Here is a 26,388-nt window from a genome sequence, read left to right as displayed (position 1 = left end):
AGACATGAGATGTAATTCTTCTACTCTACTCAGCACTGATAAGGCCTCAACTGGAATATTGTGTCCAGTTCTGGGCACCACATCTGGGAAAGATGTGAACAAATTGGAGAAAGTCCAGAGAAGAGAATTAAAGGCCTAGAAAACATGACCTATGAGGGAAGATTGAAGACATTGGGTTTGTTTAGTCTGGAGAAGAGAAGATTGAGGGAGGAAATAACAGTTTTCAAGTACATAAAAGGCTGTTACAAGGAGGAGGAGGGAGAAAAAATGTTCTTAACCACTGGGAATAGGACAAGAAGCAATGGCCTTAAATTGCAGCAAGTGAGGTTTAGGTTGGACATTAGGAAAAACTTCCTAACTGTCAGGGTGGTTAAACACTGGAATAAATTGCCTAGGGAGGCTGTGGAATCTCCATCACTGGAGATTTTTAAGAGCAGGTTAGACAAACACCTGTCAGGGATGGTCTAGATAATACTTAGTCCTGCCATTAGTGCAGGGGACTGGACTAGATGACCTCTTGAGGTCCCTTCCAGTCCTATGATTCTGTGTCTTCGCCCAGCACACAGTCAACCTGTGGAATTCAGTGCCATGGAATGCTGTGAAGGCCAAAAGTATAAATGAGTTGAATTAGATGAGTTCATGGAGGATAGGTCCACAAATGTGTAATAGCAAAGATGGTCAAGGAGCTGATCCCATGCTCCAGGTGTCCCTAGACCTCAAACTGCCATAAGATAGGATTGGATGACAGGAGTTGGATCACTTGATAATGGCCCTGTTCTGTTCATTCCCTTGGAAGCATCTGGCACTGGCCATTGTGAGAGGACAGGATACTGAGGTAGGTGGACCATTGGTCTGACCCAGTGTGGCCAATCTTATGTTCTTATGTACATGGCAGTATCCCTTGAAACCCTGACTGTCTTGCTGGGACTGCCAGAGTCTGGTTACCCTTTTAGAAATGGATTCTGGTTAGCTGTTGTACCAAGGGAAAATTAAAATGTGTGGCAATGAATAACCAAAGTACCTGCTTTAAGTATATGAGGATGTGATAGAGAGTGGCTTACATTTGGAATTTTTGCCAAGGGAGGCAGTAAAGGAGCAGTCATGCTAGCAAGGACTCAAATACATTAGTTGCAGTGAGTCTGATGATAAGGCCACTGCATTATTGAGACTGATTCAAGTTTTCAGTTTTAAAACCACTTCAGTGCTGTGTGTGAGATGCTCACATAGGGTAAAGCACTTCCTCGTAGCTCTGTGGCCTCACTAGTCAAACCTGACATTTGATTTGGGTTTTACCAGCTCAGAGGTAAGACTGATAAAGAGAAAGAAGATCCTGAGGGTTATGTCGGCGTGGCAACTCTTTAACACCGAATGCAACCGGTAGGATGAATTATCTGGTGAGAGCTCAGATTAAGAACTGTGAAATGAAACACTGAAGCAGGAGAGTTTGAGGGGATCATATGACAGTCACTAATTCAACAACAGTGGTTCTCCCTTCCAATCCTTCAGCTGTAAAATGGTGGCAGAAGCAGGCAAAAAAACAACCCAACCCCAACTGCTTGATGAGTTAAATGACTGAGTCCAGAGCACAATGGAATGGCTAGCAAACTCATTTTATACGCTGAGCAATTTCACGTTTAACAATTTCACTGGAACGGAAATAGCGAGCTGCATATCTGCAGTGCACAGAAACAATTCAGGACTACTCTGAAAACAGAGGCTTACTCTGTTTGTCCTGTGTAAGTGGGGTCTGTTTGAATAACTATCCAATGTAGCAACCTAAAGTGCTTTTACACTGTGCAATAAGATTTGATCTACGTTATCGATGGGTGGGATTTAAAAGGCTCTCAGCATTGACCAAGCTCAGTTCCTCAGTAGGAGCAGTTAGGCCAATGCTGAAAGTGTTTGAAAATCCCATGCTGTACTTTTAGATTTCTAAAATGTGCCCAGTTACACATGTATGTTATTTAACATAAAAAACACTAACACAGGGCAAGAGAAAAAATAAAAATTCCTCCAAATTAACATACTGCCTTCCTCCATCCAAATTATCACACCTGTCCCTCCCACACCTGTTGGTAAGAGCTGTTGTAAAAACACACCAACCTTTCTTCTCCCCCAACAGAAGTGAAGAAAGTAGTTTTCCTATTTAGCATTCTAGTAGCACTTCAAGATCAGGGTCTGGAAGCCATGAAGAGGTTTGGGTACGGGGTCTATGGGCAATCTGGACTCTGAATATTTTGCAGTGCAATGATGATTTTATGCCACCATGTTGTAGAAGAACACAGCACTGTACAATAGTTGCATCTTGCTGTGAAGCTAATTCTGCTGAGCCCACACTCTAGGGAGGGACTGACACCAATTTCCTATCTCCTGATCTTTGAGGATGGGCTGCAAGCCCATGGAGTCTTCTGAAATGATACAATCCCATAAGGAATGTGTGTGTATTACATGTTCCCCCACTAGGCCAATTTGCAGCCTGTGAGTCTGTTACAGCCTGAAGTAAACAGCCTTGGCTCATTTGCTCAAGTTGTAGCAGCTCGTGATTTTAGCTCCACAGGTTCATTGTTCAATCACTGGTGTGTTTGTTGGCCAAGATAACGGTCGTCACACTTGCAGTAAACTGCTAACCTCAGAATTGATGATAAGTTTGGCTGGTTTGAACGTCAAATGCTTCTTATGCTTTGTTTGAACCATTCATCTAGATCTCCTCAAGATCCACATTTCTGGCTTTTATTGGTTTAAAATTGTGCTAAGTGGGATAACTGCCTTGAGCTACACATCTCCTTGCCAAGAGCAGCCAGTATACCTTCCTGGTAAGACAAGTAGATAACACTGAAAGTGCACAAATGCAATCTCATTGGTGAAAATGGTGGTTTGTTTATTTCTCACCATGTGTACATCTCCAGTTGAATTCCAAACTAAGTCTTATTTAATAAATAGAGGATTTTTTGGAGTCTGTCAGTGCCAGAAGGCCCTTCATAAGAGTGATCTCCTGTGCAGGTTTCACTGAATCAATGCCAGAAATAACTTCCTTAATATTTCCACTATAGAATTTGTGTCATTTGAAAACAAACCCCAGGTATTTTGGGACCTCTACATTACTCTCTGCATACACCACATCATGCAACTCAATTTGAGCCTTGTGAACATTTTTACAGTGATGCTTGTGGGACCCAAGTGTAAAACAAAAGTTCGGAATATCACTTCTAAAGCTCTGAATGTCATGAAGGAGACTTCATGATTTATGAGTGTGCTGTAATCTCATCTATCACTCAGCTGTCTCTCAGACGTGTTATTGACATCTTCACTGTCAGTTAACAAGGGACTAAAGACTCTAGATTATGACATTTTGGCATTCAGCTGAATGGCCTCCTTATCGCCAGCCCTTTGAAGTGGTTGATGGAGCTGGCCCTGTTTTGAGGGTCTGATGGCTCGCTGACATTTTTCATTCAATGTGTAATGCAGGGGATTGACATCTGGATGATTTCTCACCTTGTCGCTTCTGTGAGCGCCTGAACAATTCCTGTTTTAACTGCATAACAAGTTGTGATAATTCTATCCACTTTATGGCAATATCTGCAGATATTGCCCCCACCTTCTACATATCTCTGTATTATTGCTTTTAAAAATCACTTAATGTCTGAGAAATTTTTTCTATTCTATTTGTCCATATTCATATAGTTAATACCAAATATCACTATGAGACCCAGAATGCAGTCCAGTGTTTAGATTTGTTAAAGTCATTTTCACCTTAGTTCATGAGAACAATAGTGAACATCCTGATTTAAAATAGCTGGCTGAATATTCACCTTGTTGTTTTGCATATTCAAAATGTATCCAGATGAATGGGATGGTCCAATATGCCCAGCATTTCCAGCCACACTGGATATTTCTGCTTAGATTCAGCAATTAAAAGTTTAATTATTTTGGTCTTTGAACAGACATAGGGCTTCTCTACACTACAGAGCGCTGAAGCTATGCCGCTGTAGCCCTGTAGTCTAGAGACATTCTACAGCAATGGAAAGGATTTATTCTTCACTGTAGGAACTCCACCTCCCTGAGCGGCAGTAGCTAGGTAGGCAGAAGCAGTCTTCCATTGACTCTAGCTATATTTACAGCAGGGGTCAGGATGGCATAGCTACGGTGCTCCGGGGTGTCAATTTTTGGCCTGGTCTACACTAAAAATTTAGATAGACATAGCTACATAGAATCATAGAACTGTAGGGGACCTTGAGAGGTCATCTAGTCCAGTTTCCTGCACTCAAGGCAGAGCTAAGTATTATTTAGACCATCCCTGAGAGGTGTTTGTCCAACCTGCTCTTAAAAATCCCCAATGATGGAGATTCCACAATCTCCCTCAGCAATTTATTCCAGCACTTAACCATTATTCCAGTGCTTAGCCAAGGCTCAGGGGTGTGAAATCACAATGGTGAAAAATTTGCACCGCTTGAGCACTGTAGGTGTGTCGACCTAACCAATGGCGTTGACGCGGCATGGTTGATGGAAGCTGCTTGGCAGGGGTGTGTGGGTGTGTGTGGGGGGGTGATGGAAAAACACCTTCTGTCATGGATGTGTTTACACTGAGAGGTTACAATGGCCTAGCTGCCATGCTGCAGCTTTGCCTTTGTAGCCCCACATAGTGTAAACAAACCCTATCACACCCCTGAGAGGTAGCTATGTGGATGTAAACTTTTAGTGTACGCCATGCCACAGTCAGGGTAAAATTCTGACCACCTGTTAAGACAAACATGGGAGTTCTCAGCTCTTCTGGTTCTATTGTTCCAGCCTGAAAGGTCGCAGACTTGCAACAACAGTGCTCTGAATGACATATAGTCCATGTAAAAGCAGCAAAGAGTCCTGTGGCACCTTATAGACTAACAGACGTTTTGGAGCATGAGCTTTCGTGGGTAAATACCCACTTCGTCAGATGCATGTAGTGGAAATTTCCAGGGGCAGTTATATATATGCAGGCAAGCTAGAGATAATGAGGTAGTTCAATCAGGGAGGATGAGGCCCTGTTCTAGCAGTTGAGGTGTGAAAACCAAGGGAGGAGAAACTGGTTCTGTAATTGGCAAGCCATTCACAGTCTTTGTTTAATCCTGAGCTGATGGTATCAAATTTGCAGATGAACTGAAGCTCAGCAGTTTCTCTTTGAAGTCTGGTCCTGAAGTTTTTTTGCTGCAGGATGGCCACCTTAAGGTCTGCTATAGTGTGGCCAGGGAGGTTGAAGTGTTCTCCTACAGGTTTTTGTATATTGCCATTCTTAATATCTGATTTGTGTCCGTTTATCCTTTTCCGTAGCAATTGTCCAGTTTGGCCGATATACATAGCACAGGGGCATTGCTGGCATATGATGGCGTATATTACATTGGTGGACGTGCAGATGAATGAACCGGTGATGGTGTGGCTGATCTGGTTAGGTCCTGTGATGGTGTCGCTGGTGTAGATATGTGGGCAGAGTTGGCATCGAGGTTTGTTGCATGGATTGGTTCCTGAGCTAGAGTTACTATGGTGCGGTGTGCAGTTACTGGTGAGAATGTTTCAGGTTGGCAGGTTGCCTGTGGGCAAGGACTGGCCTGCCACCCAAGGCCTGTGAAAGTGTGGGATCATTGTCCAGGATGGGTTGTAGGTCCCTGATGATGCGTTGGAGAGGTTTTAGCTGGGGACTGTATGTGATGACCAGTGGAGTCCTGTTGGTTTCTTTCTTGGGTTTGTCTTGCAGTAGGAGGCTTCTGGGTACACGTCTGGCTCTATTGATCTGTTTCCTTATTTCCTCATGCGGGTATTGTAGTTTTGAGAATGCTTGGTGGAGATTTTGTAGGTGTTGGTCTCTGTCTGTGGGGTTAGAGCAGATGCGGTTGTACCTCAGTGCTTGGCTGTAGACAATGGATCATGTGATGTGCCCGGGATGGAAGCTGGAGGCATGAAGGTAGGCATAGTGGTCGGTAGGTTTTCGGTATAGGGTGGTGGTAATATGACCATCACTTATTTGTACCGTGGTGTCTAGGAAGTGGACCTCCCGTGTAGATTGGTCCAGGCTGAGGTTGATGGTGGGGTGGAAGCTGTTGAAATCGTGGTGGAATTTTTCCAGAGACTCCTTCCCATGGGTCCAGATGATGAAGATGTCATCAATGTAGCATAGGTAGAGAAGGGGCGTGAGTGGACGAGAGCTGAGAAAGTGTTGTTCCAGATCGGCCATAAAAATATTGGCATATTGTGGGGCCGTGCGGGTGCCCATAGCTGTGCCACTGATCTGGAGATATATATTGTCATTAAATTTGAAATAGTTGTGTGTGAGAACAAAGGCACAGAGCTCAGCAGCCAGTTGTGCTGTAGCATCATCAGGGATACTGATCCTGAAGCTTGTATTCCATCTGTGTGTGGGATGTTCGTGTAGAGAGTCTCTACATCCATGGTGGCTAGGATGGTGTTTTCTGGAAGGTCACCAATGCATTGTAGTTTCCTCAGGAAATCAGTGGTGTCACGGAGATAGCTGGGAGTGCTGGTGGCATAGGGTCTGAGTAGAGAGTCCACATATCCAGACAGTCCTTCAGTGAGAGTGCCAATGCCCGAGATGATGGGGCATCCAGGATTTCCGGGTTTGTGGATCTTGGGTAGTAGACAGAATAACCCTGGTCGGGGCTCTAAGGGTATGTTGATTTGTTCCGGTGTTAGTGTAGGGAGTGTCCTGAGTAGATGTTGCAGTTTCTTAGTGTATTCCTCAGTGGGATCTGAGGGAAGTGGCCTATAGAATTTGGTGTTGAAGAGTTGTCTGGTAGCCTCCTTTTGGTAGTCAGACCTGTTCATGATGACAACAGCACCTCCTTTATCAGCCTCTTTGATGATAATGTCTGGGTGGTTTCTGAGGCTGTGCATGGCATTGTGTTCTGCGCGACTTAGGTTATGAGGCAAGCAATGTTGTTTTTCCACAATTTCTGCCTGTGCACGTCGGCGGAAGCATTCAATGTAGAGGTCCAGACTGTCATTTCGACCCTCAGGAGGAGTCCATGTGGAGTTCTTCTTCTTGTGCTGTTGGTGGGAGGGTACCTGTGTATCAATGCGCTGTTCAGTGTTGTCCTGAAAGTATTCTTTGAGTCGGAGACGGCGGAAGTAGGCTTCCAGATCTCCGCAGAACTGTATCATGTTGGTGGGGGTGGCAGGGCAGAAAGAGAATCCCTGAGATAGGACAGACTTTTCTTCTGGGCTGAGTGTGTAGTTGGTTAGATTGATGATATTGCTGGGTGGGTTGAGGGTGCCCCTGGAAATTTCCACTACATGCATCTGACGAAGTGGGTATTCACCCACGAAAGCTCATGCTCCAAAACGTCTGTTAGTCTATAAGGTGCCACAGGACTCTTTGCTGCTTTTACAGATCCAGACTAACATGGCTACCCCTCTGATATAGTCCATGGTATCTTCACAATCTGAAGGTTTGGAGATTTGGAAATCTACTCCAACTCCCCCAACAAACAAAAAAACGTCAACCAGCCAGCTAAAATAAACCAGTGAAAGAAGAACCCCAAGCAGAGTTTCCATGTCCTCCCTTTCAAAAAGGTGGAGAACCAGAGACACCATGAAGTCTACTGGGGAGTTCGCTGTTGCTATTGTTATGGAAGGTACTCAGATACTGCTGTCATGAGGGTATGTGATGGGGCATCTGCCCCACACTGGCGGAAGAGGAGTTAAAGCAGCCCTGGGGTGGCCACACAGGAGGCAGCCAATTAGGAAAGGGCTTGTAGAGACAGCCAATTGGGGAAATGGTTTTCTCTCTAACCCATCAGGGCCAGACTGGGCCATATAAGAAGGGCTGCTGAACAGAGAAGCTTCAGTCACTTCCTAGAGTTTGAGGAGGGAGAACTGGGTGCCCTGAAGGAGGGAGAAGAGACACCACCATAGTCAGAGTAGTGCTGACTATGCATGAGTGAGCTCCCGGCTGACCATTTCTAGACTGGGGCCCTGATACAAGGGCGGAGGAGGTGCTAGAGCTGCAGAGAAATGACTCAGGGAAACAGACGGTGAGGATTGGAGGTGATGCAGTATGTGAATGCCGCCCCCACCCATCCCTTGGCCCCAGTTTCCACTGACGCAAATGGCTAGACCCTGGACTGCAGCCTGCCACTGAGGCAAGAGGCTGGACAGAGGACTGCTGGCCCCCACATTGGAAGGCCAGTGGGGGGAGAGAACCGAGTGGGGCACAGCTGGAGGGCTGTGTCCAGAAGAGTAAACCAGGGTCCTGAGAGTGACACGGGTCCTGACGACAGAAGCGATGGTGGAGAGATGCCTCTAGATGAGAGCGCACCAGCGAACCAGAACTAATTCCCAGGATAGCCAGCAGAAGGCGCCACTGTCATAAACAGATAGCTAAGGGTTAATGTTCTTTTACCTGTAAAGGGGTAACACCAGTAACCTGAAACACCTGACCAGAGGACCAATCAGGAAACAAGACTTTTTCAAATCTGGGTGGAGGGAAGTTTGTGTGTGAGTTCTTTGTCCTTTGTCTTGGGTCTGACCCTCTCGGCTCTGAGAGTGATTTTTCTATCTCCAGGCTTTCTAATCTTCTATTTCCAAGTTGTAAGTACAAGAATAGTAAGACAACAGGTTTATATTGTTTTCTTTTGTATTTACATGTGTGTAGTTGCTGGAAGGTTTTAAATTGTATTCTTTTTGGATAAGGCTGTTTATTCATTTTTCTTTTAAGCAATTGACCCTGCATATTGTCACCTGGATACAGAGACTATATTTAATGTCTTTTTCTTTCTTTTTTATATAAAGCTTTCTTTTTAAGACCTGTTGGAGTTTTTCTTTAGTGGGGACTCCAGGGAATTGAGTCTGCAGCTCACCAGGGAATTGGTGGGAGGAAAAGTCAGGGGGAAAATCTCTTTGTGTTAGATTTACTAAGCCTGACTTTGCATACCCTCTGGGTGAGGGAGGGAGAGAGATTAGCTCTCTCGGTACTTGTGTTTCCAGGACTGGAAGCAGGGAATCTCCTATGGTCGTCCAGGAAGGGGAGCCTGGGAGGAAGTAACAAGGAAACAAGGGGAGGGGGTTATTTCTCTTTGTTGTAAGACTCAAGGCATCTGAGTCTTGGGGTCCCCCAGGGAAGGTTTTGGGGAGACCACAGTGAGCTAGGCACTGTGTAATTCCTAGCTGATGGCAGCCGTACCAGGTCCAAGCTGGTAACTAAGCTTGGAGATTTTCATGCTAACACCCATATTTTGGATGCTAAGGTCCAGATCTGGGAAAAATGTTATGACAGCCACAGTGGTGACTCCTGCACCATCACAAGGTGCCATTATAAAAACCGAACATAGGTACATGGGAATTCCACAAGATGATCCAAAGTCCTTAGAATTCATGTGCACTCTGGTCATGTGACATTCTCTTAGGTTAGCCAATAGGGTGGCATGTGTCTGTAGTGGATTGAGCACTGAATTGTCACTTAGGAGACCTGGCTTCTATTCCCAGTGCTGCCACTACTCTGCTCAATGGTGTTGGGCAAGCCACTTCATAGATCTTGTGCCTAAGTTTCCCCATCAGTAAAATGGGGATAATAAAACTGACCTCCTTTGTAAAATGCTTTGAGCTCTACAGAAGAAAAGTTGTCTGTAGGATCTAGGTATTATTATTATCTCTTAATGGGTCATTTTTTCCCCTCTGGAAACAAACCTGCCTCATTTGTAACCTTGTTTTGTCAATGAGAAAGAAAGTTCCTGGTTTCTTCCCCCTCCCACCTGCAGTAGTTTGGTCACCTCTTATCTAGCCCATGATTTTGAACTGATAAGTTTAGAGTTGTATCCTCTTCATGGTGCAGGCTTGGAGGCCTTGAAGTATTTCACATCAGTGTCAAAGTGCTGATCTGTTGTTCCTAGCCTACATTTGATAAGTTTTCTCCCAAAGGTTCTGACAAGGGTGGTGTGCACTCAGAACTGTTCTCTATCTTTTTCCCTTTCAGAGTGTCAGTCAGCCACGGCTCTTCAGCTTATGACCAGACGCTGCCATGGAAAAAGAAGCTGCAGTGTGTATGCCAGCACCTATGAATTCGGTGATCCTTGTTACCCAGGTGTCCACAAGCACCTCAATGTTATCTACACCTGTGGTAAGCTTCTTTAACATTCATTTTGGAAACATGCTTGTTTAGAGATGACCCGCATCTGCTGATAGTGTGGTGTAGGGGGCTGGGGAGGACACAAGTAAGGGCAGAGTGAGGGCAGCGGCCTCAGCAGATGTTACTGAGCATGCTCAGTCCATGTAAGCATGCTTAGTACAAGCAAAGCAGTTATATCTGAGGGGGCACATGACCCCCCATGTGCCCTCTCTATGTGTTGCTTTTGTTCTGATTCATGAACTAAGTGGTCAACCTACTGTGGCAATGCATGGAAGTTTGCCATTCACCAAGCTGATTGTGCAGTGTGTGGCAACCTTGTTCGGGAATGTAGACTAACTAGAGGCCTGGCAGCCTCTGTGGATGGATTAATGCTGAGTTCTTCCTGTCAGCAGATTGATATGAAAAGCAGAATTTATGGAAAGAATCTTTTTTAAATCATCCATCACCATCCCACCGTATGAGTTTTGGTAAAGGGATAACTCTGCTGATGCTCCCATTCTGCATGGAGACACTGGCATATTGTTGTATTTGCTTGCAACAAGATTTTGGTCTCAGGTAGGGTCTCTGGTTCTCAGTGTCTATCATTTTAAACAAAAAAATGAGAAATACGTTGCTCCATTAGCACCCACCGAGTTAATGGAAAAAAACCCAAACATCATCAAACAAACCTTGGGGTATTTGCTATCCAAAGTAGTGTGATCAGTGGTAACTATTACATAGACTGTATATGGTTCCATGTGTCATAGTATTAGATTTACATTGTGGTTCTACTTAACCAGGCATCAGGGTTTCGCGGTAGAGCAATAACTATTCCTCCCCATGTTTCTGTGGTTTCAAAGCAGCATCAGGTCCCTCTTTGTCCAGTGATGGAATTTTACTGATTCATAACATTTGGGAATGATTTGTGTAGGGGCAATTTGCTAAGGGAGTTTGTTTATAAGTCTCTTGCTTCCTTTGGCAGTAAAAGACAAGGGAGTGTATTTTGAATGGAGGTAGCAGAAGCAGAGTGGATTTTTTCATAGATTCATAGACTTAAGTTCAGAAGGGACCATTTTGGTCATCTAGTCTGACCTCCTACACAATACAGGCCACAGAATCTCACCCACTCACTCCTGTAACAAACCCCTAACCTATGTCTGAGTTATTGAAGTCCTCAAATCATGGTTTAAAGACCTCAAGGTGCAGAGAATCCTCCAGCAAGTGACCCGTGCCCCATGCTGCAGAGGAAAGTGAAAAACCTCCAGGGCCTCTGCCAATCTTCCCTGGAGGAAAATTCCTTCCCAACCCCAAATATGGCGATCAGCTAAACCCTGAGCATGTGGGCATGTTGACACAGCTGTGAATTTTCCTATTGGGGAGTGCCCCGTGAGTGTATTAGCTATCTTAGAGACCAGTAGGGAGAGCCTTAATATGGTGATGGAATAGAACCTGACGTGATGCAACAAACATCCTGAAATCCAAATACAAACCAAAATGAACCCAGGAGAGGCACTTCCAACTGGAAATCTCTTCCTGATGCACATGCCACATTGCTGGGCCCCTGCATTATGGGCCTGATCCAAGGCACACTACCGTCAATGGGAGTCTTTCTTTTTAACAAGCTTTGAATCAGATCCTGTATTCCCAGTTGCTAGTTACTGTGACAGGTTGCCCCCTTTAAGATGCCCTCTGAGCCACCTGTTTTGCCAGCATGGGTCCTTTTTTCACTGTTCTGCTGAGCCAGACTCTTAAGCCTCCACCAGCACACACATAGGCATGGCCACACCCAGCTGCAGAACAACATAGACACTGAAATCAGCTCTGGGAAGACTCAGCTTAAGGGACTTGCCCCAGCACTCAGGTGTCCACCTCCCTTGGAGTGCAGACCCAAAGGTATATTGTCTTGTGCTGCAGCGAAATCTATAAAATGTAAGTTCATATATTCACCCTCACCCTCAATGTGGAGGAAGATATGCACAACTTCCTGCCCCCCCCCCAAGTTAGAAATTACAGAAACTAGGTTTAATAATAAACAAAACAAATTTATTAACTATTAAAGGTAGATTATAAGTGGTTAAAGAGATAGCAAAAAGAACAAAGTAGATTACTAAGCAAATAAAATAAAACACGCAAACTAAGCTTGATTCATTAAAGAAACGGGTTACAAAATATAATTTAAAAACAACGAGTGGTCCTTGTGGCACCTCAGAGACTAACAAATTTATTTGGGCATAAGCTTTCATGGGCTATAACCCACTTCATCAGATTCATGGAGTGGAAAATACAGTAGGCAGGTATAAATATACAGCACATGAAAAGATGGGAATTGTCTTAGCAAGTGTGAGGTCACTATAGTTGTATTTGTACACTGGACATCATCGAATTAGGCCTGAATAAAGACTGGGAGTGGCTGTGTCACTACAAAAAATAATTTTCCCTCTGTTGACGTTCACCCCTTCTTGTCAACGGTTGGGAATGGCCACATCCACCCTAACTGAATTGGCCTCGTTAGCACAGACCTCCCACTCGGTAAGGCAACTCCCAGTTGCCTTGCTTTTCTGCAAAGAAACTGATCGCTAGGAATGGAAGGTGGTGTGCCTTGACTGGCAAGGTGACTCATAAACCTGTTGTTTTGGGCTGTTTCCCCTGTGTGAATCTTGGACTCTTTTGTGGGGTCTCTTCCAGGGATTTATATACAGCATGCACTCAGTTACCGAGTCCCTCGCATCATGTTATCTAAAACAGGGAGGCATTTTCAGCTGAACTTAAAGGACATAACTCTGCTTCAGATAACAGGGAAGCTTCAGAAAAATGAGGTGTGGATAACTGAGGAGGAGACTAAGAGCCAGGGAGGGGACTATAAGGAAGCTTTAATATAACGGTGTTTAAGCACTTTAGCTCAGGCTGGGTTCTCATGAGACAGAAGAATGACTCTGCTTTTTACAGCATGGGAAGGCAGAGTCAAAGAGAAGTGAAGATGCTCAACCATTAGGCACAACTACTGGAGATGATGGCATAGTGGTCAAAACATCATGTTGGAACTCTAGGTTCCCTAGGGCCGTCACTGCCTTTCAGACGACTGAGGTGATCAGTTGGTTGTTGTGCAGTTTGTTATGTGTAGGTCTTTCAGATGAACTCTTTAAAAATCTGGAAGCCTGTTTTCTCTATGTAACTGTTAAATAACCCATGGTACTTTTTATAAAAGCAGATATTTGCCCAGGAGCCCTTCACTAAAATCTCCTCATCCTGCATTGGTGTGCTCTGGCTACTGCCCTTAACCAAGAGCTGGCTGCATATCAGTGCTGTTGTATGTGTCCATAGCTTGCGAAGCACTTTAGGATCTTTCTGGGTGAAAAATGTTATAGATGTGTGCATGATTAGAGTTTTAAACTAGGCTAAAATATAGTATCATAATTGTCCTGACATAAACAAGATGAAATTCAATATGGACATTTGCAAAGTACTACACTAAGGAAGGATCATCAGTTGCACAAATACAAAATGGAAATTGACAGCCTAGGAAGGAGTACCGCAGAAAAGAATCTGGGGTGATAGTGGATCATAAACTAAACATGAGTCAACAATGTAATATTACTGCAACAAAAAAGCTAACAACATTCTGGGATGTTGTAAGCAAGACACAAGAAGTAATTGTGACAGTGTACCCCATAAGGCTTTATGGGGTGGAGGTGCTCATAAATGTATGTATGATATAACTGGAATAGGGTTTTGCTACATGTAAAGGTTATGATCTACTGGTTATGTTCATCCAAGTTGCTGTGTTCAGAGTTATGAACATTGGCTGTATAATTGCTTGATTTCTAAGTAGCCTTAGGGCTTGTCTACATCAGAAAGTTGCAGCGCTGGTGAGGGAGTTACAGCGCTGCAACTTTGAAGGTGTACACATCTGCAGGGCACCACCAGCGCTGCAACTCCCTGTTTGCAGCGCTGGCCGTACTCCCGTTTTGTCTCGGGTGTAGAGGATCCAGCGCTGGTGATCCAGCGCTGGTAATCCAATGTAGACAGTTACCAGCGCTTTTCTTGACCTCCGTGGAAGGAGGAAGCCTCTGGTAATCAAGCTGGTTTCCTTTCCCGGTTTGCTCTCTCGGTCCCGGAGCCACCCAGCAAACCGCAGGGAAGGAGACCTGCTTGCTCGGGGTTCCGGGACCGAGAGAGCAAACCGGGAAAGGAAACCAGCTTCGCCGCGGTTTGCTCTCTCGGTCCCGGAACCCCGAGCAAGCAGGTCTCCTTCCCTGCGGTTTGCTGGGTGGCTCCGGGACCGAGAGAGCAAACCGCGGCGTTCCCGGTTTGCTCTCTCGGTCCCGGAACCCCGAGCAAGCAGGTCTCCTTCCCTGCGGTTTGCTGGCTGGCTCCGGGACCGAGAGAGCAAACCGCGGCGTTCCCGGTTTGCTCTCTCGGTCCCGGAACCCCGAGCAAGCAGGTCTCCTTCCCTGCGGTTTGCTGGCTGGCTCCGGGACCGAGAGAGCAAACCGCGGCGTTCCCGGTTTGCTCTCTCGGTCCCGGAACCCCGAGCAAGCAGGTCTCCTTCCCTGCGGTTTGCTGGCTGGCTCCGGGACCGAGAGAGCAAACCGCGGCGTTCCCGGTTTGCTCTCTCGGTCCCGGAACCCCGAGCAAGCAGGTCTCCTTCCCTGCGGTTTGCTGGCTGGCTCCGGGACCGAGAGAGCAAACCGCGGGGAAGCTGGTTTCCTTTCCCGGTTTGCTCTCTCGTCCCGGAACCCCCCTTGAAGCCGCCCAACAGCGCTGCAGTGTGGCCACATCTAACACCACTTGCAGCGCTGGTTGCTGTAAGTGTGGCCACTCTGCAGCGCTGGCCCTATACAGCTGTACTAATACAGCTGTAACAACCAGCGCTGCAAAATTTTAGATGTAGACATGGCCTTAGAAACATTTGGTCACTTCTTGGGAAAGGAATGTGCAAATTAAGTGCTCAATCCACAAGCACTTAACAGACAAAAGAGCTTGGAAGACTCCAATCCACATAAGAAGTCTATCTGAGGACATTCAAGGTAGCATGTGGGTAATGACTGCTGCCTGCAGGTCCTGAGTCATGCATGGGCATGTGACTTGCCCATGTGATTCCAAATCTCCATTTTGTGACTGGATTCTACACAGGGTGAGGAGGGAGTCTCCACCCACAAGAGAAAGTCTATTTAAACCCCTGGGAGACCCCTCCATTTGGTCTTCAGCTGGCTAAAGAAGGAGACTCTCCACCACCCCAGGATACTTAAAGGAAACTGAAACAAAGAACAGTAACTACAGGGGGTGTGAGTGATTGCTGGACCCAGGCTAAAAGGAGATTAGTCTGTAAAAGAGAGCATTCTGAAACTCGTGAGGATCTTATCTGTATTCAGTTTGATTAGACATAGATTTGCGCATTTTATTTTATTTTGCTTGGTAACTTACTTTGTTCTGTCTGTTACTACTTGAAACCACTAAAATCCTACTTTCTGTATTTAATAAAATCACTTTTTACTTATTAGTTAACTCAGAGTATGTATTAATACCTAGGGGAGCAAACAGCTATGCATATCTCTCTATCAGTGTTATAGAGGGCGAACAATTTATGAGTTTACCCTGCATAAGCTTTATACAGGGTAAAACGGATTTATTTGGGTTTAGTCCCCATTGGGAGTTGGGCATCTGGGGGCTAAAGACAAGCACACTTCTGTGAGCTGTTTTCAGGTAAACCTGCAGCTTTGGGGCAGGTGATTCAGACTCTGGGTCTTTGTTGAAGTAGACAAGAGTGTCTGGCTCGGCAAGACAGGGTGCTGAAGTCCTAAGCTGGCAGGGAAAACATGGATAGAAGTAGTCTTGGCACATCGGTTGGCAGCTCCCAGGGGGGGTTCTGTGATCCAACCCATCACAGTAATTCTTCCACTTTACTCAGCACTGGCAAGACCTGGAGTATTGTGTCCAGTTCTGCGTACCAGACTTTGTGAAAGATGTGGACAAATTGGAGAAAGTCCAGAAGAGAGCAACAAAAATGATTAAAGATCTAAAAAACATGATCTACAAGGAAGGATTGAAAACTTTGCTTTGCTTTGTTTAGTCTGGAGAAAAGAAGACTGAGGAGGCATATGATAACAATCTTTCAGTATGTAAAAGGTTGTTATAAAGAGGAGGGTGGTAAATTGTTCTCCTTAATCACTGAGGAGAGGACAAGAAATAATGGGCTTAATTTGCAGGAAGGGAGATTTAGGTTAGACATTAGGAAAAACTTCCTAACTGTCAGGATAGTTAAGCACTGGAACAAATTGCCTTGTGGAATCTCCATCACTGGAGTTTTTTAAGAGCAGATTGGACAAACACCCATCAGACATGGTCTAGATAATGCTTAGTCCTTCCTCAGTGTAGGGGACTAGGCTGGATGACCTATCAAGGTTCTTTCCCATCCTACATTTCTATGATGGAATACTTTGTTAGGGCCAAAGATGGCAGGATACATGAGTGACTGTCATGGTATAATTCCCCACTCTGAACCTTAGCGTCCAAAAGATGGGGTACCAGCATGAATTCCCCTAAGCTTAATTACCAGCTTAGATTCTGTAGCGCTGCCACCAACCAGGAATTCCAGTGCCTGGTGTACACTGGTCCCCCCAAAACCTTGCCTGGGGACCCCCAAGACCCAGACCCTCTGGATCTTAACACAAGGAAAGTAAACCCTTTCCCTCACCGTTGCCTCTCCCAGGCTTCCCCTCCCTGGGTCACCCTGGAAGATTCCTGCGATTCAAACTCCTTGAATCCTAAAACAGAGAGGAAAATTCATCTTTCCCCCTCCTTCTCTCTCCCCCTCCCAGACTTTCCCTGAGAGAGAAAGTAATCCTAACACAGAGAGAAATTAGCCTTTCTCTCCCCCTTCCCTCCTTTCTCCCCACCAGTTCCCTGGTGGATCCAGACCCCATCCCCTGGGGTCTCACACCAGAATAAAAAAGCAATCAGGTTCTTAAACAAGAAACTTTTAATTAAAGAAAGAAAAAACAGTAAAAATTATCTTTGTAAATTTAAAAAATGGAATAGGTACAGGGTCTTTCAGCTATAGACACTGGAAATACCCTCCCAGCCTTAGTATACAAGTACAAATTAAAATGTTTTCAGCCAAATACCAATTTGAACTGCTTCCAGCCAAATACACATTTGCAAATAAAGAAAACAACCATAAGCCTAACTCGCTTTATCTACCTAGTACTCACTATTCTAAACTTATAAGAGCCTGTATCGGAGAGATTGGAGAGAAACCTGGTTGCACGTCTGAGCCCTGAGAGTGAATAACAACCAAAAACTAACAGCACACACACAAACTTCCCTCTCTCAAGATTTGAAAGTATCCTGTCCTCTGATTGGTCCTCTGGTCAGGTGACAGTCAGGCTTACTGAACTTGTTAACCCTTTCCAGGCAAAAGAGATATGAAGCACTTTTGTTCTATTAACTCTTACTTATCTGTTTATGACAGTGACTCAGGCAAAACTCCAGTTTAACTTCACAAGGAGTTTTGCCTGAGTAAATATTGGGTGGGGAAGGACTTCAGGATTTGGCTTTTAGTGATGATGCATGTCATGCTGTACTGCTGTGTGTGATCCTGCAGTCTGAATTCTATCACTCTTCCTGCTCATCCACAGAATGAGGCGCGGGCAGTCTTGTGCCAACGGTAGGGTGACCAGATGTCCCAATTTTATAGGGACAGTCCCAGTTTTGGTGTCTTTTTCTTATATAGGCTCCTATTACCGCCCACCTCCTGTCCTGATTTTTCACATTTGCTGTCTGGTCACCCTAGCCAACAGTGGTGTGGAACCACTGATCTACTCCAGAGGGGACCGTGGAACTGAACATGTTGATGTAAAGGTTGGGATGGACGTGCAGGTGGAATATCATATTACTGAGATGCTTCTTACTTGACAAAGTTCAATAGCTTTGATGACAGGTCAGCCAGGTTTGGCTCTGGTTCCAAAGCTTGGGGAGAACTAAATGGAGAGGAATGTCTCCTGCTTTTAGCAATTCCTGAGAAACCTGCCGAGGGATTAACTGATGGAGTAACCAAAGGGTGACAATAATTGTAGATGCCAAAGAAATGGTACAGTGAGGTTATTGGCAGAAACCTCGGCCTCCTCTTTCTGTTGTAAGGTTTGTAATATTGTAACCTGGAATATGCTATATGGAACAACCCTGTGCTGCCAGAACTGGGGGAGTGAGGCGACGTAATAAGGAGAGCCCTGTGAAATGTTTTCATTTTTATAATTTTTTTGTTTGGGAATTTTATGTTATTTCATTTTATCCACATGTGGGGGTGAGTGGGATGGGCTTGGCTCCTGTCGCCAATGTGAGCCTGTCCTGCACTCAGCTTCCTGTAGCAGCTCCTGTCCTGCAAGGCTGGGCTGACTCCCTGCTCTGAGTGTTTCAACCTGGTGTATGGTGTTGCAGCGCTGCTCAGGTTAGCCCAGCTGCTGCCCCCATCATGATGACGGAGGGGAAACTGGGTCGAACCTGACTGGTGCTGCAACCCTGCGTGCCAGGTCGCAATAACCAGTGAGGGGAACTGGGCCCAGCCCCGCAGGACAGGAGCTGTGAAGTTACTGCTGGGGGGTGAGTTTTGTTTTATTCCATTTTATGTTTTTTTCCATTTTATTTCATGTTATTTCATATTTGCAATAAACACAGGGCTCTACTAATAGGTGTTTCCCATCGCTGACATCTCTGGCTTGCGATTCTGTGACGATCACACCCACTCCTACAAAATCCTCCCATCCCCAGCATTTATACACTGCTGTCCTCTAACTTGTCCATGGGAGGTTTTCCATTGAGTTCAAATTCATATTCTAAAGATGGGGTAAAACAGGTGTGGTACTGGGAAATGTGCTTTAACTTCCCAGGCAGGAAGTGTGGGGGAGAAATGTTGCAGAAGCCTCTGTTCTGATTCACAGACACAGTGGGATCTGCATCACTGAATAAAGAGGACCTCTTTCAAATACTTTTGGCCCAGAGTGATCATTGAACATCATCACAGATATCTTTAGTTTTTTTAAATAGCAGGTCATGGAAGTTCAACCCAGCTACTATACTGGCTTGAGACCATTCTCTGCTTCCATATTTTATTGTTAAATTCCTCTTAGGCATCTAGAATTATGTTGATTGAATCTGGTTTCAAGTTGTAAGTTAATAATTACGGGTTTTATCTAACTTGCTGTCTAACTCCAGTTTTTATCTCTGCTTGAGTAGTTTATTGTAATTATTCCAACCGTCAGGAGGGTCCTGTATTATCTCAGGTCAGCATAATAAGATCATTTCTCAGTCCTCCGAGTATCATGTTATAACCTTTGCATTTTGTATGAAACTCCTATAGGCATAACTTAGCTGCAATGGAAATAGTACAAGTTATCTTGTATGTAGAAAATGACTGAAACAAGCAAGTAATTGGCAGTCAGATTAGATAGCGATCTCTCACGTACATTAGGATTCCATTAGCTGAGTCAGGGAACAGATGAAAATCCTCCAACATAAAAACATTCCAAACCTGAAAACTGGTAAGACTGAAATATTAAAGTTTGGCTTGGTGCCAGGTTTAGATAATGGTAGAGTGTGGAAGGTGGGTTTTCCCAGTGTGCAGCTCCCCACCACTGGATTACAAAAAAATGAGAGCACAAAGGCAAGTAAATTCAGGTTAAGCAGAAAATGCATGTGTTGGGGCCACTTTCTGAGCATAGCACCTTTAGCCAGACCACTTCACAAATGATTTAGTGCAGCTCTTATTTTAAAATATCTCTAAGCTGTTAGCTGGTGGCAACAAGCAAGGAGGTGTGCAAACAACACTAAAGATTGTATTTTCAGTTTTAACAAGAAGTTTAAACTCTTTTGTATAATGCTACATAAGATCACAATCAGTGCTGCTAGAGCGTTTGGGGTCGTTGTTTTTGTAATAATTATTTGTAAGGATTTCTTTGCTCCTGGCCTCCTCCTCTTCTCTAAATTTCCCATTCTATCCTCAAGGGCTCTTTCTTTGTTCCTTTTGTCCTTGCAGTTTCCTTCTTGTCTCCCTATTTCCTCCAGCGCAGCTTCAAGACCTAAGCCCTAGATCAGCAGAGCACTCAAGTATGTGCTTAATTTTAAGCAATGAGTATTCCCATCTCTATTCAGGAAACCACATAAATGTGTGCTTAATGTTAAATCGGTGTTTAAATGCCACTGAAGATAGGCAAACCCTTAAATTCCTTTCTGATTAGGCCTGGAAAGGCTCACAAGCAGGGGCGGCTCCAGGCACCAGCACGCCAAGCACGTGCTTGGGGCGGCAAGCCGTGGGGGGCGCTCTGCCAGTCGCCGCGAGGGCGGCAGTCAGGTTGCCTTTGGAGGCCTGCCTGTGGAGGGTCCGCCAGTCCTGTGGCTTTGGCGGACCTCCTGCAGACTGCCGCTGAATCCGCAGGACCGGGGACCTCCTGCAGGCAAGCTGCCGAAGGCAGCCTGCCTGCCATGCTTGGAGCGGCAAAATGCTTAGAGCCGCCTCTGCTCACAAGCTTAAAGTGAAGTAAATGCTTAAGTATTTTGCTGAATTGGAACCCAATTGATGATTAAAAAGGTTCATTTTCTACATGAACATTATGATGATCTCTTGATTTAATGGAAAAAAACAAAAAATCAAATCCCCCTCCCCCTCAGGCCTATCAGCTTTTCCTCCATGTGGCCTCTTCTAAGTAGCTTCTTTCAGTTACATAAAATTGCTTTTGGAGGCAGCTATGCTCCTAGATGTCTGCTAGAAGAGCCCCTGTTTCCTGAGGAACCTGTCCAGCGAAACAGCTTTGGTTCTCTATGAGAACAATCCTTTCTTGGTTGGGCACTAGACTTGATGGCCTAAAAGGTGTCTTCCATCACTAGTTTCCATGTTCTTCAAATAGGCACATTATCCAGAAATGGGTTTGGCGGTGGGATAGATGGCTCTGGAACTTTGAATCTTTTTCTATTTAAGAGTCTTTCAGCAGATCTGGGATTGGTTCAGTCATGGGAAAGGAGAACTTTTTAGTGACTTTTCTAGGCTCTGACCTCTGGACAGCTTCTCCATGCAAAAGTAGATTAAACTTTGTCATCATTTTATTTTTGAAATGAATGGCCATAGTGTGTATATGTATTATTCTGTTCTGCTTTCATTGTTGTTCAATAGAAGGCGACCACTTGGACTGAGGACTAACGAACTGCCATGGCAACTTGTAATTTACTTAGAGAAGCCTGAAAACATGGAGCATTAATAATCCTGTCATCCTGCTAGGTCCTCAAGGTCTCACGCTTCGTCCTGATGGGAGAACTAGATTCTTGTTGGGTAAAAAGTAAGTGGAACATTTCTATTACAGCTATTATGCTGATGCATGATACTTACTAAATGAAGGCTGGCTAGGGATAGTTGGTGGAAAGCCACATGGAGTTATCAGCCTGGGAACGAGCTTCTACTGTGATCATCATAACGCATACTGGTCCAGGGAGCAAATAGCAACAGAACTGCCTGCAGATGTGATGTTTGCTTTACAGACCAGGGAGAACTTAACAATAGCTTCACTTTCTCTGCTTTTCTGAGGCTACGTCTACACTTGTGGTGGCATATAGAGTACAGACGTTGCACACCCAGCTAGCACCGGTATGAATAGCAATGTAGACACTGAGGCACAGCTTACGTGAGTAGGGTAGAGACACTCCGGAAACCTAGGCTATATACCCTGCACCATTGTCTGCATGCCCAACTAGTTCGTCCCACGTCTCCTCTGCTACTTTCAACTGCATAGATTCTGGCTGCCTCCCAGCTGCCAGAGCCTTTCCCTGCTTCAGTGAAAGACTCCAGCAGCGGGGTTAGGCTCTGGCAGGGGGAAGGCAGTGGAGGAAAGGCTCTGGGAGTGGGGAGCACAAGAGGTAAAACATGGAGTCCTGGGGTACAATAAAGGAAATGATGATGCAAGATGATTGTCCCAATAGGCCTTTTCCATCTTTAAATACTATTGTAATCCTTTGGTGCGTGTGTAGGGTTGCCAAGCGTCCGATTTTCAACTGGAATGCCGGTCTAAAAGGGACCCTGGCAGCTCCAGTCAGCCCCCTCCCACAATTCGAACTTCTCATTTCTGGCCCCACCCCAGAGGCCACACCCCTAGCTGGAGCCCTCACCCCAATCCTAGCCCAAAGTCACCTCCCACACTCTGCTCCCCTTATCCCCAGCTTGGATCCCCCTTCTGTACCCCAAGCCCCTCATCTCCAGTCCCACCCCAGAGCCCACATCCCCAGCTGGAGCCCTCACCTACTCCCGCACCCCTGCCCCAGCCCAGTGAAAATGAGTGAGTGAGCGAGGGTGGGGGAGAGCGAGTGACTGAGGGAGTGGGGATGGAGTTAGTGGGGGCAGGACCTCAGAAGGGGTGGGGCCTAGGGGCAGGGCAGGGGTGGGGCAAAGGTGTTTGGCTTTCTGCAATCAGAAAGTTGGTAACCCTATGCACGTGTGTTATGGGGACCCTTTCTGTGCCTGATCCACAAAAGATAGAAGTTATTACAGCCCTTAGCTATGTGGCATTAGGTCAAGCTGTAGCAGCTCTGGAGCTCCCCAGTTCAATCCTCAGTGTGTCAACCAAGATAATAGTATCACACTATGATCCTAATAGAGTGTGACTTAGGACACTGCCTATCCAAAGCCATGCTGGTTGGGCCTTTTGGACGATGTCACAGGTATGCACCAACTCCCAATGCCCATATCACTTAAACACAAAAAGGAGGAGGAGAGAGACCTACATAGAAAAAATCCTTGAGCCCATTATGCTAAATGGGTATGCAGTTGAGAGGGGAAATGATGATGGGCAGGACAAAGACTCCTGTGTGGACTGAGAGATGAAGAGGAAGTTTGGGGTGAGAAGCCAGAGAAAAAGTAACAGTTTTAAATTGCCCCAAACTGATCCTGATAGGGAAGCCATTCTTCCCAGGCGATAGGTGTGTGAAGAGGCCCAAACACATGGGAAGCCTTAAAAATAGAGAGCGAAGCGGTTAGGAAAAAGATTAACAAACAATGATCATGTTCAAAATAGCAGAGAAAAGGAAGACAGTGATTTTTGCTCCTTACTATTTTCTCTTAACTTTATACTAGAAATTACTTGTCATGGTGGAAGGGCAGATTGCAGACATCTCCCGGAGTTAAAAGCAATTGAGTGTAAAATTAGAGTATGGCTCTTTCATAGGAGTAAAGCACTCCAGAATGTGTATTAGTAATCTATTGGTGAGGAAGGATGGACTGGTAGTTAAGGTATTGTTTTCGGACGTGAGAGGCACCTAGATTCACCTCCTGCCTCTGTCACAGTTTGCCTGTATGACCTTGAGCAAGTAGCTTAATCTCCATGTGCTTTAGTTCCCTATATGTAAAATGGAACTACTATAATGATCTCTTTCACCCACCCTTTTTCTTGCCTTGTCTATTGAGATTGCAAGCTCTTCATGGCACCGAATGTCTCTTATTATGGGAGCACATAGCATAATAGGGTCCCTATCTTCACTGAGGCCTCTAGGCACTACCATAATGTAAATAATAGTAACATTAGTGCACTTCCTAGGTGATTGAAGACCCATACATTGCACCTGAGGCATGCAACAAAAGATTTACTAGTGCACACCCTGGAGTGGCTGATTGCAGCATTATTCTATTTCAGTAGACTCTTACAAACCCCACTTCTGCCAGAGGCTCAAGCATTGATGTTAAATACAGAGTACAAGATTCAGTTGAACCAGGCTTTTGCCTTCGATGGCTTTTCCAAAATTGCAAGCTTCTCCCCCCGACCTATTCTTCATATCCCTTTCGTGTTCAGGGCAATCACAGGCATGGGGATTCTGCAACTTTCAGGTATTCTGACAAAAGCAAAGGACTCACAAAATGGCTGGAGGAGAAGGTGGCCCAGCTGCTGCTTCCCTTATAAGTTTTAGTCCAGTAGTCAAGGCACTTACCTGGGATGTGGGAGACCTAGGACCAAGTCCCCATTCTACCTGGTATGGAGAAGGGATTTGAACTTGGGTCTCCCACACTGTAGGATGGTGCACTGAGAGGTGGGATGTTTTGCTATGGGGCTTTCTCAATCTCTTCTCTTGAAGCTGTTCCACTTTTTATGAATAATTAAATACTCATTGGAGTGGGGACTTTAATTTGAGTCGCCCATAACCTGAAGAGAGTGCCCTAACTACCAGGTGATAGAATCATTCTCAGGGTATGGCTACACTTGCACTTCAAAGCGCTGCCAGGGCAGCGCTTTGAAGTTTCGAGTGTGGTTGCAGCACCAGTGCTGGGAGAGAGCTCTCCCAGCGCTGCACGTAAACCACATCCTCTACGGGTGTAGCTTGCAGCTCTGGGAGCCGCGCTCCCAGCGCTGCGGCACTGTTTACACTGAGGCTCTACAGCGCTGTATCTTGCAGTGCTCAGGGGGGTGTTTTTTTCACACCCTTGAGCACGAAAGTTGCAGCGCTGTAAAGCGCCAGTGTAGCCATGGCCTCACTGTCTTTCCCTGGCCCAATGACAGGTTACTGTCATGAATCACCATGACTTGCCCAACTGAATAACAATGCAAATTTCAAACACACATACACAAACAAACAAAACTCCCGCATTGTTCAGTAAATATTTCCAGTTTTTGATTTTTTATTTTTCATCTAAAAAGTCAGAAAATTTCATAGGAAACAAAAATCTTCCATTAAAATGTTTATTTGCTTCAAAAAGCCATTTTTCGTAGGGGAAAAAAGTTGATGGCAATTTTTGTCCAGCTTTATCATTAATGTTAACCTGTGTCCTGACCAAGTTCTAAATCTGAACAATTACATTCTGCCTATTTAAACTTACTCTGTAAGATTTAGTATTTTTCAGTTTGTGATAGAAAAACATGGAGTACCCCATCTGAAGAGGAGGTGAGCTCTAGCCTGTGATCATTCCAACCCCCTGTCTGAAATTGTTATGTCACACTGTGTGTACATTGGTGTTCCACCCCAGAGGTGTACCACTTTTGTGGTGGGAGGAGACAATTCTATATCTAATTTCTTTAAACACCTCAAAGATGGACCCAAGCCCCTTCAAACACTGCAAATATTTGGAGCTGGAGCTGATATTAGTGGTTCAGTCCAAACTCTGTAATATTGATCCAATGTTATTTTTCTCTATGGCTTCCGAGTTCCCACACTGACTAAACATAGTGTAATGGTACCTCATATCACCACACAGGGGGTCTGTTTGTATGTTCTGGCCTGGTCTAAGCAAATCATGGAATGGACTGGTAATTATATAACAGCTCCCACACAGCACAATCAGGAGGTAAACAGAAAAACAGTAAAAATTACCAAAGCACCCTAAAAGGAAAGGTAATCATGCCTATACTAATATTCTAGTTACAGTAGAACAAAAAATCTCACCTGCCTTTATTTCTCCCATTAGTATGTCCATCTGTCTTTTCATTCATGCCAGTGATGACTGTGAACTGTGCCAGGTCTGAGCTGGCAGCAGTGTGAACCCTGGCAAACAGCAAAGCACTCTTGCAAAGTGACTCCCGAGTATTCTCTTACAGATTCCAGGGAGTATTGGACTAGGTCCAACTGCAGTGAAACCCCAACCAAATCCCAAGCCATTGTTAAACAAAGATCTTTATTGGGAAGAAGATGAGGGTGGGGGAAATCAATGTAATGTCAGTAAAAGTTCTCGAGTGCCCAGTTGGTGGTAGGGGAAGGAGGGCTAGCACATGGCAAGGGGAGGAGGATGTTACGCGAAAGAATTATGGAAGAGTCTGACTATAATATGGAAGGAGACAAAAAGCCACTGAAGGGATTCAACTGGGGGATGAGACAAACTACATACATCAGTCTGATTTTAACCGGCGTCCCAATGGGGATTAACTATGAATGAATCGGTATTAAAGGAGGCTGGTTTGTGGTTGCCCTTAAGTACTGTTGTTGAATTCCAAGTATGATTTCTTAGCTCAGCAGCTGTGACTGTGGCGAGTGGTTAATGTACAAAGAATCTACCCTTTGGAAAGCTTGTATTTGTCACAAGATAATGACAACAGGAGGAGGAGTAATGTTTGGTCAATCAGTTACTTCCTAGCAGACTGAACCCTCTGCAGTTTTATTTTGCTGTGCGGAAGCATTTAATGTGGCAGTGCACATTTATATGAATAATAAGCTACAGTGAAGCTAAGTGATGGCAGGAGAGCTGGGATAACGAGCTGAAGAATGTGTGTAGAAATCACAAAATGTAACCAAATTACTAGTTCAAACAGTGGCAGAGCGGAGCTTCTAACTTGTCTAATTGCAAGAAGCAT

The 26,388-nt window shown here is 45.1% G+C and overlaps 1 protein-coding gene across 1 annotated transcript in view; it reads left to right on the top strand.

Annotated features, from left to right (window-relative positions):
• Nucleotides 1–26,388, top strand: part of LOC115648135 (protein eva-1 homolog C-like) — a 315,587-nt gene that overhangs the window by 165,042 nt on the left and 124,157 nt on the right. The window contains exon 5 of the mRNA XM_030555305.1: nucleotides 9,953–10,096. Coding sequence (XP_030411165.1) covers nucleotides 9,953–10,096 — 144 coding nt within the window. The remainder of the gene's footprint in view (nucleotides 1–9,952; nucleotides 10,097–26,388) is intronic.

The sequence above is a fragment of the Gopherus evgoodei genome, chromosome 3 (genome assembly GCF_007399415.2).
Source record: "Gopherus evgoodei ecotype Sinaloan lineage chromosome 3, rGopEvg1_v1.p, whole genome shotgun sequence".
NCBI classification, from domain to species: domain Eukaryota; kingdom Metazoa; phylum Chordata; order Testudines; family Testudinidae; genus Gopherus; species Gopherus evgoodei.
Note: the sequence above shows the minus strand (reverse complement) of the source record. Positions and strands in the feature narration are given on the sequence as shown.